This window comes from Bos indicus, chromosome 16, assembly GCF_029378745.1.
Source record: "Bos indicus isolate NIAB-ARS_2022 breed Sahiwal x Tharparkar chromosome 16, NIAB-ARS_B.indTharparkar_mat_pri_1.0, whole genome shotgun sequence".
Lineage (NCBI taxonomy): Eukaryota > Metazoa > Chordata > Mammalia > Artiodactyla > Bovidae > Bos > Bos indicus.
The window spans coordinates 51,065,572-51,078,712 of NC_091775.1; the positions used below are offsets into that span (position 1 = coordinate 51,065,572).

Sequence of the window (13,141 nt, forward strand, 5' to 3'; positions counted from 1 at the left end):
GAAGCAGAACCATGCTGGTCACCAAGTCAGGCCTGGAGAAGGGACATCTGGGTTCTGACTGGGGCCTCCTTTATCCAAAGCCCCCAACTCTGACCCCATCATGGGCCAGGGGTGCCTAACTAACACCGAAGCACTGAGGTGCCCCTGCCAACCCCAGAGGCCCTCTCCTGTTCCCCCAGTCAGGGCCACCTGCCTTCTGGGGGTCAGTGTCTCTGAGTGGGGACCCTCCCTGACGGCCCCACCCCCACCCCATCATGATGAGCAGGGATGCCTGCTCCCCTCACAGCCCAGCAAGGCCCCCAGAACCCAGCACCCTCACTGGACCCTCCCTGGAGACAAAAGAGAAAGGAACCCCGTGACCAGGGTGGTTCTTGGTTCCAACCTCTCCGCCAAGGTGAGCAGGGTAAGGAGAAGGGCCTGGCCTTCCTTCCCAGGAGCCCTGTGGCCCCTTTGAACCCAGGGGACAGCAAGGATGGATGAAAGGCAGGAGGCGGTACCCTCAGCCTCCAGGGACTTCGCTCGCTCAGCAGGGAGCCTAGAGCCCCCAGAGCAGCTCTTGGCCTCTCCCCCACACCAAACCCAGATGGAACTTGCCTACTGTGAGCAGGAGGGTCCGCCTCCAGAGAACCCCTGCTCGCATCACAAAGAGGCCGGAAGCCACACCAGCCTCTCCTGGCCCCTCCTGGAGCCACTGTCTCCCACCCCTGGGAGCCCTCCTGACTCAGCCTTCTGAGACATGTCTGTGGTGGCCGCTCTGAGTGACCCAAAGGTGAGCCAAGGGAGGGGCCTGCCTGCCAGGCCAGCTTTCCTGGGCAGCGCAGCCAGGAGAACACCCTCCAAGCACCAGCCCGTTGCCCAGGCCCCAGACAAGCAGCCCAGCACAGCCCCCCAACTCCTGTAAGGAACCCTGTCTGCCCAGCTGGCCACAGAGGCCTGAAGATGCCATGACCGTGTCTCCAGGGAGGTGGGGTCCCCAGCTTCTCCCCCTGTCGGTACCTGGCTTTGTCCTCAGTCCTCAGGGAGAGTTTTTACTGTATGCCTACCTTTGTTATGCGGAGTCCCCTGGAGTCAGCAGGACACAGTGAAGTGGACTGACTGAGTGATGAGTAGACTCATTAGATCTAATCAGAGAAAGAAGATGCTGGCGAAACCAGGGCCACAGGTGCTAAATTGGGCTCAGATCAGTCAGCCTGACTCATCCTTTCGTTCATTCATTCAAGTCAGTGGATGCCTCCAGGGTCATGGGCACCCACCTAGGTCCTGAGGACCAGGTAGAAGGAGCCCTGTGACCCCCACACTGACACCCCCAATGGGGAGGTGGGCAATGGGAATAGAAATAAGGACTGTAGAAGCTGAACCACAGGTGAGGTGGTGAAGCAGTTCAGGTCTGGGGGTGGGCCAGGGGGAGGCCTGGCTAAGGGGACCTCAAGCAGGGACTTCCAGAAGGGGAGGGGAGCAGAGAGAAGTGATGGAGGCCTGGCTGCTCCTCCCTGGTTGGGTTGTGTGGCAATGATGTCAGAGGGCTGAGAGACCCACCCCCCACCCCACCCCCCAGTGAGTGTGGACACCTGTTGGCGTTGAGAACAGCTAACCCAGTCATGGGCAGCCTTGGGCAACGCTTACCTGCCAGCAGGCGGGACTGGGTCTGTCCTCTGTGCTGGTGTAGACTGGGCCCCAGTCCCGACATCAGGAATGTGAGCTCATGTGAGGACTGAAGCTGGGAGGGCAGCCCACTCTCCCTGGGGACCCAGGCACCTTTCTCGGTCAGGGCCCTGAGTGCCAGCAGCAGAGACGTGCACATGAGCACACACACACAGACACCCAGGAGCACGTGCACGTGTGTACATGCACACGTGCATGTTCACACGCTCATCCCATGCACTCACACACACACACGTGTGCATCCACACGCACAATCACATGCACAGGGGACTCATGCAGCCCTCTGTGAACTGTCCTCACTGACCCGGGCAGTGCACCCTCTCGTGCCCACAGCTGCAGCCCCGGGTGTCCTCCATGCTGCTTGGAGCCTGGCTGTCACCACCTGGCCGGCTGGAGAAGGCGTCCCCTCAGTAGTGACAGGGTGGGGGGACAACTGCTGAAGCTGCCCTGCCGTGTCCTGTCTTGGCTTGCCTGGTCACCACAGTCACTCTCGCCTCCCCCTAGACCCTTTGGGCTCCAGGCAGGAACAGTGAGCAGGGAGCGCAGTGGCCCAAGCCACCTCCCAGAGGGTGACCCTGATGCAGGAGGCCCACAGCTCCAGGACATCCCCCCAAATCGGGACAAGAGCCCCAGGCAGGATCCGCTGCAGAAGCCCCTCAACAACTTGGGAGCTGGGTCTCCTGGGTCCTGCGTGCCCACCCCAAGCTGTGAGCTGAGCGACCCCAGACCAATCTCTGCCCGAAAGCAGACGTAGAGAGGCCAACCTCAAAAAGGGACTGCCAACGGCCCAGGGCCGGGCCTGCCCCACCCCTGGGGTCCGGCACTCAGACTCCTTGGGAAAGAGAGGAGAGCCCTCAGGCGCAGGACCTGGGATGGAGAAAAGGGCCGAGCACCCTCCAGCCTCGGGCAGGGCCTCCCTAGCGCCACACCCAGCCCCCGCTGCCCTGACGCCCCACCCCGGGTGGACGCCGCCCCTGCCTTGGCCTTGGGGCTCCTCCGCTGTGCTCTTTCCCCGTCTAGAGACTTGCGATGGGCAAGCCCGAGAGCCCAGTGGGGATGGTGGAGATCGCCGGCCGCTCGGGGCAGAAGCACCGAGGCTTCCTGGAGGCGGGGCTGCTGCTGCTGCTGCTCCTGGTGACCGGCGCCCTGGTCACCCTGGGCCTCCTCTACGCCGACAGCAGAGGTGAGTGGGGGCGCCCCCTTCCCCCGGACGGGCCACCGGCACCCTGCTCACCGCGCTCATCCGCACCCGACCTCCGGAAGGTCTGCGCGCCCGCCCACTCGGAGGAGCCGCCTGGCGAGCAGGGCAGGCGGGGTCTGCGCGGGGCACCGGGGGCGGCCCGGCTGTGCTATAGCCTGGAGATGAGGGGCACTGACCTGTGGGGACCGGGGACCTTTCTGGAAGGCTCTGCCCAGGCGCGGGCTGGCACCAGGCTGGTTCTGACTCGGTGGGCCTCTGCCGGACTCCCGAGAAGCTGTAGACCCTGTCCCCAGCCCCATCTGCGCGCCCCCTCCCCTCGGCTGCCGCACAGAGCGCTGCAGTTCCCGGCCGGCCCAGCAGCAGGAGCCCGCGCTCCAGCACTGGGACTCTCGGCGCAGCATCCTCCGACCGCCGCGCTCACCTGCCGCCTCCCTGGCTGTCCCCCGCAGGGACCTCGCTGGGATCCTCCTCCGCGGCCCCTGACGGCCCTGGTTCCCCGGCCTCATGGCATCTCAGGCTCTGTTTTTCAAACCTTGGTGGGGTTGCGGGGAGCAGGCTGGGGTCCTAGGGAGATGGAGGAGCGAGAGCGCCCTGCTGGAACACCCCCACTCACAGAGCCCAAACTGTCCCCTCATGCGGTCACAAAGCACGGGAAACAAGGGGAGGCGCTCACGTGTCTGCACCTGGGCACCAGGTAGCCCAGGTTAAACCCTGGGGTGTGAACTGTCCTCACTGGAGCACGTTGCTGCCCCAAGGGTCATGTGCAATGGGTGGACACCAGCTGGGAGGTACTCTAGGTTCCTTCTGCAGGCGGGTGGGTGGGCAGTGGGCTCAGGACTCAGGAGGATCTGCAGGAAAAGACACCATCTCCACCCCAACCCCAGCACCCTCAACAATAGGGCAGTGGCAGTCTTTGTACTAGAATGTTCCTTCACTGACGGGAACCACCTGCACTGCTATGGGACCATCCAGACATTGCTGGGCAGCACTGTTTCTCTGAACTAGAAGTGGGCGCCACCTCCAGATGTAATGGGCATTCCCCCTCCCCCCAGGGCTGCTCCTGCCTGACCAGGTGCCCGGCTGGACCCTGCCAGCTGCTTCGGTCTCTGGCCATCCTGGGTCTTCTGTCAGGGTAGATGGGCACTGAATCACAGAGCTCTCAGAGAGACCCTAGGGAACCTGTTCACAGCTACTGGGCTGCAGAAACCCAGCTGAGGGGCTTCCTGGGGACTGGGCTGACCCCGCACACCACCCCAGTCCTCATCTAGGCAGTACTGAGAAGTGTGAGCCCACCCTGACTGCAACGGCCTTCCCTTCTCCTCCTGGTTCCCTAAATACAAGTGGGGTCTCTGCCAGGGCTCCTGTGTCCTCCCCTACCCCCACAAATGACCCATAGCCAGTCTCTGCCTCAGGTCCTAATAGAGCCTGTGGAAGGGTTTATATGCTATGTTATTGCTTATTCTTAAGTACTTTCTCATCCACTGGTTGTTTTTTTTAATTGATTCATGGATTACTTAGAAATCTCTCTTTTAAATTTCTAGATGTGTGGAGGTTTTTTTCTTAGTTGCCTTTTGTAATTGGTCTCTAACTTAACTGAATTGTCATCAGAAGCCATGGTTTCTGTGATACTGATTCACTGGTATTTGCTGAGACTTGCTTTAGGGCCAATACAAGGTCAGTTTTATAAGTAATCCACGTGTGCATGTGGAATACACCCAATCACCGTTAGGTGAAAGTGGAGACACAGAGGAGGCTTAGTACATCTATTAGGTCAATCAAATCTATATATTTGTTTCTTTCCATTTTCTTGATCTTTTAATTATTGAAAGATGTGTGTACTAAAACTTAGCCCTAGAGAACCTTCAATTTTCCTTGTAGTTATGTCAAATATTCAATTGACTGTTTTAAGACCCTCTGTGCTGTGTGCTATATCACTTCAGCCATGTCCAACTCTGTGCAACCCCATGGACTTTAGCCCGCCAGGCTCCTCTGTCCCTGGGATTCTCCAGGCAAGAACACCAGAGTGGATTGCCATTCCCTTCTTCAGGGGATCTTCCCAACCCAGGAATTGAACGCAAGTCTCTTCAGTCTCCTGCATTGGCAGGCTACGTTAAGGAAATTTCCTGACAGTCCTGTGGTTAGGACTCCATGCTTTCAGTACCAAGGGCATGGCCAAAAAAAAAAAAAAAAAAAAAGCTACATTATTATATGGATGCAAATTTAGATTCAGTGTATCTTCACTCAGTGTAATGGTGTGAAAGTGAAAGTCACTCAGTCATGTCAGACTCTTTGCCACCCCATGGACTATACAGCCCATGGAATTCTCTAGGCCAGAATACTGGAGTGGGAAGCCTTTTCCTTCTCCAGGAGATCTTCCCAACCCAGAGATCGAACCCAGGTCTCCCACATTACAAGCAGATTCTTTACCAGCTGAGCCACAAGCGAAGGCTGTATAATGGTGTAGAGCCCCTTTATGTCTTAATGTGCCTTTTGCCTTAATGTGTTTTGTTTTCAATTCTGTCTCATCTGATCTGAGTTAGCATTTGCTCTTTATTTCCTCCATTCTTTTTCTTTGAAACTTTGTCTCTTTAGCTTTACATGTGTGTCTTTTGGAACCGTGTAAAGGTGGATTTTGGTCTCTATCTTCTACCTGGAGGATTTTGTCTCTGTCTATTCACACAAAAATGTATGTTTTTTTCTGTTGTGTTCTTTTGTGCTTCGATGCCTTTTTTCTTTTTTCTCACCTTGTTTTGGATTGGGCTATTATTTTTCACTCCGTTTTACCTCAACTAGCTTGAAAGTTTTATATTTCTAATCCTTTTAAAGGTTATCTCAGATTTTTTCATTTTAATATGTTTTTCAAAAGTTATAGATAAGCCTTTTTCATAAAAGCAACTTTTTAAAATAAAATATACAGTAGCAAATACAGTCCCAGGCCTATACTCCTGCCCATCCTGGAATTATGCTCCTCAGAAGCTGTCATATTCATTGTCTAGTGCAGAGGTTGGATACCTCTGGCCCATTGCTTGTTTTCCTAAATAAGGTTTTATTGGAACACAGCTGTGTCCATTCACTTGGATATTGCCTGTGGATGTTTTCATGCTACAAGAGCTAAATCGGGTAGGTGAGACAGAGTCTGTATGTCACTCACAAAGGCTAAAATATTTATCTGGCCTTTTACAGAAAAATACTGCCAACCCCTGTACTGGAATGTCTAAATTTCATCTCTGACTCTTCTCTCTTTACTGTCATTGCTAGATCACAGGGGGGCCCTATAAGGCTGTGGTTAATACCCAGGCTCCAAAGGCTGACAGGTTGGTGGCTTGCCAGCCTCCCCAGATCCCAGCTACGTGACCTTGGCGGGTAACCTTGGAGGGTTTTCATCACAGCTTTGTGCTTCAGTTTCCTTATCTGTAAAATGGAACATAACATAGTTAGAGGCTTACTTGAGGGTTCAAACACATCAAAAACACTTAGAAAAACATCTATCATGATATTATGATCAGATTTTGTAATAGAATGTTAGATTTGTCATTGATCCTCTATCAGTATTATTATTGACATCCCAAATAGGAGGCAGATTTGGCTCCTTAAGCCACCCAGGCTTCTATGGTCCGAGTATAGCTACCTCATTGCCTTTGATAAATCCATATTCATCACTACAATAGTTCTACTGAGGGAGGATTTTTCATAGCTGAGCTATGAAGACTAGCTGGATTATATTTCCTTTCCTTGTTATTTTTGGTTTTCTTATTAATAGCAATCTTGTTTAAGGACTCTCATTTTTCTCTTGCTTCTTCCACCCTCCTCAGACTCTGCATACATGTCTGTAGGATGGTGTGATATTATCCCACAGTATTTGGATGCCCAGTTCAGATTTCATTCATTCTTTTACTCTCTGTGATACAATTTGAAGAGTTTGACCCTAATTAATCTCCAGGTTCACTGGCTCTTTTCTCAGCTGTATCTGGACTGGTCAGCCAGTTAAAGAAATTCTAAGTTCATCTCTAATAACATGCTTTTCCTTTCTGATGTTTCCCATTTTCCACTTTTTTATAGCTTCCATCTCTTTGCTGAAATTTCTTATCTGTTCATGCATATTATCCACCTATTCCATTAGATCCTTTAACATATTAATCATAATTATCCTGAAGTCTTTTTCTGATGATGCCAGTATCTGAGCTATCTCTGAGTCTAGTTTTATTGAATAATTTATCTCATGGCAGTGGATTGTTTTTTCTTCCTGTGTGTATGTGTGTGTCTCTGTGTGTCACACATTTTTACTGAACGCTGCACATCTGAATACAGAGACTGGAGTAAACAGTAGTTGCACCCGGCAGTAAGCGCACCTGTTCTGCCAGCCTTAGTGTGAATAGTTGAACCCATCCAGTCAGGAGTCAGCTGACTTGGGGTTTTGTTTTCACCCTGTCACCCTCGGTGCCCTGCAGACTTCACCTTTCTCCAGCTGTGAGTGATGATTACCTGCGCTCAGAGAAGGAACCTCTGGGTCCACTTCGCTCCTGCTCCAGCCTCAGCAATCAGCAGTCCCTAATGTGTGTGACACAGAGGGGTTCTCTCCATGCCTCTGTCCCTCCACAGCTGGGAGGTTGCCCTTGCTCTTCAGTGCTTGGCTTATGCTGGCAGGGGGTGGGGGGCGAGCTCTGGTGTCCTGGCCCAGGCTCAGTCTTGGAGTGGAGCTGTCACAGCATCCCTGCCCTGATCCCCATGTCCATCAAACTTTGCCATATCCCTGAGTCCCCTCCCCCGTACCTAGTAGCAGCAGACCTCAGCTAAGATCCTGGGCCCACAGGGCTCTCCTTTGCCTCTCCCATGAGCAGAGGATTTTTACATCAGGCTCTCCTCCAGACCAGTAGATTTTCACCTGACCCCTGGGGGTGAAAAGGTGTACTGCCCTTCCCCGCAGTGGTGTAAAGTTCTTGCTTCCCACAAGAGGAGAGTGCAGGCAAGCACGAGACCCCAAGTGCAGGCCCCGCAGCAGAAGCAGATGATCTCCTGCATGCCTGTGCCACTGAGTGGGACTCCCTCTGGCCTCCTGAGAACTGCCCCAATCTTTCTCATCAACACCTGATAAGGATCCATGGAAATAGCTGGTGAAAAAGTGCAAAATCCCCATGTGTTGAAGCTCCAGCTGTTCCACACTGGCTAACTCACACTTGGACTTCAAGAATTCATTAAGGGGCTTCCATGGTGGATCAGTGGTAAAGAATCCACCTGCCAATGCTGGAGATACGAGTTCAATCCCTGATCCAGGAAGATCCCACATGCCACAGAGCAACTAAGCTCGTGTGCCACAACTATTGAGCCTGTGCTCTACAGCCTGGGAAACGCAACTACCGAGCCCATGTGCCACAGCTACTGAAGCCTAGAGCCAGTGCTCTGCAACAAGAGAGGCCACTGCAGTGAGAAGCTTGTGCACCTCAGCAAAGAGTAGCTCCCACTTACCACAACTAGAGAAAGCCCATGCGCAGCAACAAAGACCCAGCATAGCCAAAAATAAATAGTTTTAAAAGGAGCATTTCAGACTTTTAAAAATAAGAATTCATTAAAACATTGGCTGATTTCTTACTTTGTCACTTGTATGGTGACCGTCTCTTACTCCTCCTGGGGCCTGTCAAAGCACTAACAGTCCCATCTCTGCTGGGTGGGGCTTGTCACTCTGTTTTCTGGGTCCCCTTCTGACCTCAGGTCCTAGAAGGTCTCCAGAAAAGTACTGATTTCTGTAGACTATCTAGACTTTCCCTGTTGTTAAAAAGGGAATGCTGTTCTATTGTGGCATTTGATGTCATAAGCAGAAAGCTAAACTAATATACTTTAAATCTTATGTGCATATCTGACTTGCTCAGTCAATATCTTCATGTTTCTCCCAAACGACACAAGCGTTTAGAATAGTTTTACTCTTCTTGTCCTCCTCCCTGATCACATATTGTTGTGGATACGTCCGTGGTTTCCACCTTATTTTTTATTTACTGCACACAGGCAACATTCTCTAATACCGTCAATTTAATTTAGATTTTCCATGTCCTTACCAGTTTCTTTGCTCATCGCTCTTCCTACTTCTCCGGCAGCCCTTATGAAGTAGTTTTCCTTCTTTCTGAAGTACATGCTTTTGGAGTCTCCTGTTCACAGTGTGCCCACAGACAATATGGGTCACCTGGGAGCTTGTTAGAAATTCAGAAACTCAGGGCCCACCCTAGGCCTGCTCAGTGAGGACCTGCACCTAATCCCCAGGGGATCCTCTGCACTTAAATTTGGGGAGCGCTGATTAGGATGGCATTTGCTGAACTTGCTTGATAATCAGAGGAACCTGGGGCAGTTGTCTGCCCAGGAACCTCTGGCCCCATCTCAATCTGCTTGTTGTTCAGTCACTAAGTTGTGTCCAACTCTTTGTGACCCCATGGGCTGCAGCACACCAGGCTTCCCTGTCCTTCACCATCTCCTGGAGTTTGCTCAAACCCATGTCCATTGAGTCGGTGATGCCATCCAACCATCTTGTCCTCTTGCCTTCTCATCATCCCTGTTTCCTCTTGCCTTCATTCTTTCCCAGCATCAGGGTTTTTTTTTTTTCCAATGACTGGGCTCTTCACATCAGGTGGCCAGAGTATTGGAGCTTCAGCTTCAGCATCAGTCCTTCCAATGAATATTCGGGACTGATTTCCTTTAAGATTGACTGGTTTTATCTCCTTGCAGTCCAACGGACTCTCGAGAGTCTTCTCCAACACCATAATTCAAAAGCATCAATTCTTTGACACTCAGCCTTCTTTATGGTCCAACTCTCATGTCCATACATGACTACTGGAAAAACCATAGCTTTGACTAGATAGACTTTGTTGGCAAAATAATGTCTGTTTTAAATACACTGTCTAGTTTTCTTATAGCTTTCCTTCTAAGGAGCAAGCATCTTTTAATTTCATGGCTATAATCATTGTCCACAGTGATTTTGGAGCCCAAGAAAATAAAATCTGCCACTGTTTCCACTTTTCCCCTTCTATTTGCCATGAAGTAATGGGATGGGTTGCCATGATCTTAGTTTTTATAATGCTGAGTTTTAAGCCAGCTTTTTCACTTCCTCTTTCCCCTTCATCAAGAGGCTCTTTAGTTCTTCTTCATGTTCTACCATTAGGGTGGTATCATCTGCATATGTAAGGTTGTTGATATTTCTCCCAGCAATCTTGATTCCAGCTTGTGATTCATCCAGCCCTGCATTTTGTATGATGTACTGTGCATTGAAGATAAATAAGTAGGGTGACAATATACTGCCTTGTCATACTCTTTTCTCAATTTTGAACCACTCAGTTGTTCCATGTCTGGTCCTAACTGTTACTGCTTGGGCCACCATAACAAAATACCATAGTTGGGGTGACTTCAACAACAGAAATCTATTTCCCCAAGTTCTGGAGTCTAAGAGTCCAAGGTTGGGGTACAGGCCAATTCAGTTCCTGGTGAGGACTCTTCTTGGCTTGTGGATAGACACCTTCTCACTATGCCCTCATGTGGCAGACAGGATCGGTTCTGGGGTGTCTTCCTCTTCTTATAACACACCGGCCCTGCTGGATCAGGACCCCACCATATGGCCTCATTTAACCTTCATCACCTCCTTACTGCCATCACCAAATGCAGTCACATTGAGGGTTAAGGCTTCAACACATTAATAGGGAGTGGGGAGGAGGAGACAAACATTTAGTCCATTACAGGCCTCCATTTGGGCAAAACCAAGAAATCTTTTAAGGTAAGACCTCTGAAACTATACTATATATAACCAGCATGTTAGGCCTTTCCTGTGATCAAGCAGGTTTGGGAAGCACAGCTTTGAAATACTCTTTTCAATAGCAAACCTTAGTTTTGTTTATTTGAATGACTTTATTTGGTACTCATCCTTCAGTAATAGTTTAACTGGTTAAAAAATCTGGACTTAGTTATAGACTCAGCATCCTGAATACTTAACCTCACTGTCTCTGATTTCCACTGCTGCTGTTATGAGTTGTCCTTCTTGTCAGATGAACTTTTTCCCCACTGAACTGTTTTCCCCTTGGTATCCCGCATTTTTACCATGAGGCGCCTAAACCATGGGACTCTCTTTATTTATTCTGCTTTGGGTCTGTTGTGATTCTTGAATCTGAACATTAATAACATTTATTAATTTTGGAAACTTGTCGCTACTGTCTTTTTAATATTGTGGGTTCCCAGGTGGCACTAGAGGTAAACAACTCACCTGCCAATGCAAGAGACGTAGAGACGTGTGTTCGATCCCTGAGTCCGGAGGATCCCCTGGAGAGGGCCATGGCAACCCACTCCAGTATTCTTGCCTGGAGAATTCCATGGACAGAGGAGCCTGGTGGGCCACAGTCCACGGGGTTACAGAGTCAGATGTGACTGAAACGACTTGGCACAAGCACACACACATGCTCCCGCGTAACCTTTTTTTCTCCTTAAATTCTGATTATGTATGCACTCAATTTTTCTCACTCTACCTTCCATATATCTTTTAGAGAAAAATTTCCGTCTCTTTGATTTTGCCCCACATTGTGGGTAAATTCTTTAGAACTACATTCAAATTCACTAAATCTGTCTTCAGTTCGGTTGTATCTTCCACTTGACCCATCCGTTTTGGATTCTTTAAAATTTAATTTCAACAATTACATTTTTTATTTCTCTAATTTCCAAGTGATTCTTTTCCAAATTGATGTTTTTCTTTTTTAAAAAAATATTTCAAACATACTTGAGTTATTTCTACATCGGCTAGCTACTGCTGCCTGACAAATTGCCCCCATACTCAGGGGCTTAAAACAACAATTATTTATCACGACACGCATTCATCAGTGGGCTGGGGGCAGCTCACCTAATGTGGGTCAGGCTCAGCTGGGGCAGGTCTGTACAATGAACTTCATCCTCCTATGAGGACAATCAAGCACATCCTTCTCTGTGTAGAAATTCGTGGAGACAAGTAGGAGCACACTCAGGGCCTAGCCTCACAACTGGAACACATCATTACCAAAGCTACAGGGGCAAACCCGCACTGAAGAGAGGGAGGACATACTTCCTGCCTCCTTGGGAGCACCAACTACTAAGGCAGAGCGGCAGAGAGACGTCAAGGTCTGGGGCCCGAGATGCCAGCCTCCACACATTCTGATCAGACAATCCCAAAATATGAATCCTTGGGGTTCTAGTCCTGCCATTAGCTGTTTCTCACTCATGGAAGCTGGTCTTTTCATAAACCTAAGTGCATGTTCAAACTGGCTTTGTCTATGAGAATCCTTTGTTACTCGAGCTAAGTTTTCCTCCAGAGAATATGTGTGTTTATCTCCATCAGGAACCTGGAGACACTACCAGCCTAAAATTAATTTCTCAGCTTGAGGTTTCCTTGACCACAGGATCCTGTAGACTCATGCTCCATACCTGCATGACAATCAGCCTGGGATTATACATTCTCCAGGGAGGACAGTTGTTTTCCACCCAATAAAGTTCTTCTTTGCCCTCTTTTGTTAGATATAGAAACAGAAACAGGAAGAGCAGAGAGACAGAAAGAGGTAACAAATTATTCACATCAAGGCCAATCTTTAGGAGAACCGATCATTCAAAGGAAAAGTTAGTTATTTTTTAATGTAGAGAGTCTGTATGAAAATAATTATTCAAGCATATATAAAAAAGAACAAAGAATGGACACATGTCAATTTGGTATAAGGAAGGCTACTTCTTTCTGGAATCAATGGGGAGATATCCCTTTTGAGGGTCTGTTTGCTTGTGTCCATTGATCCCGTTTTAGATTTAGAGGAAGACTTCATTCCTCTTCAGCCTTTGTGTCAAACCCTTGCTGATTTGCTTTTTCTCTTGCTCAGAAGAACAAATTTTGAATGAAATATGGAGTCTGGAAGGCCAAACTTGCCCACTCACTAGTGACTGGCCACAGGTGCATGACTTCGCATGCCGGCTGGTTTTCTCATCAGGAAAGTGGAGGCGGTGACACAAATGAGGCGGTGTAAGTTACAGGTGATGTGCACAAATACAGGGGTCTTGCCTTATTCCATTTCAAAAACGTTTGTCAATATCCCACTGCATCCCCTGGCAACTCCTGAGCTGTAGCATCAAATGAACTTACCCGAGGAATATTCCCCACTCAGAAAGTTACAGCAGCCTGTGCTGGGAATGCAGTGGAGGAAATGAGAGGGGGACGCAGCATGGAGAAGAAGTGAACTTACCCCCACAGTGCTGGTCATAGGTTCTGGTTTTGTCTGACTAGACAGGCAGCAGGTCAGACAGATG

The 13,141-nt window shown here is 49.7% G+C and overlaps 1 protein-coding gene across 3 annotated transcripts in view; it reads left to right on the forward strand.

Moving 5' to 3' along the window:
* The first annotated feature begins 656 nt into the window (after nt 1-656).
* Nucleotides 657-13,141, forward strand: part of MMEL1 (membrane metalloendopeptidase like 1) — a 39,155-nt gene continuing 26,670 nt past the window's right edge. For all 3 annotated transcript variants that reach the window (XM_070768353.1, XM_019976055.2, XM_070768352.1), the window contains exons 1-2: nt 657-769; nt 2,683-2,845. In XM_070768353.1, the coding sequence (XP_070624454.1) occupies nt 737-769; nt 2,683-2,845 (196 nt within the window). In that variant the 5' untranslated portion in view covers nt 657-736. The remainder of the gene's footprint in view (nt 770-2,682; nt 2,846-13,141) is intronic.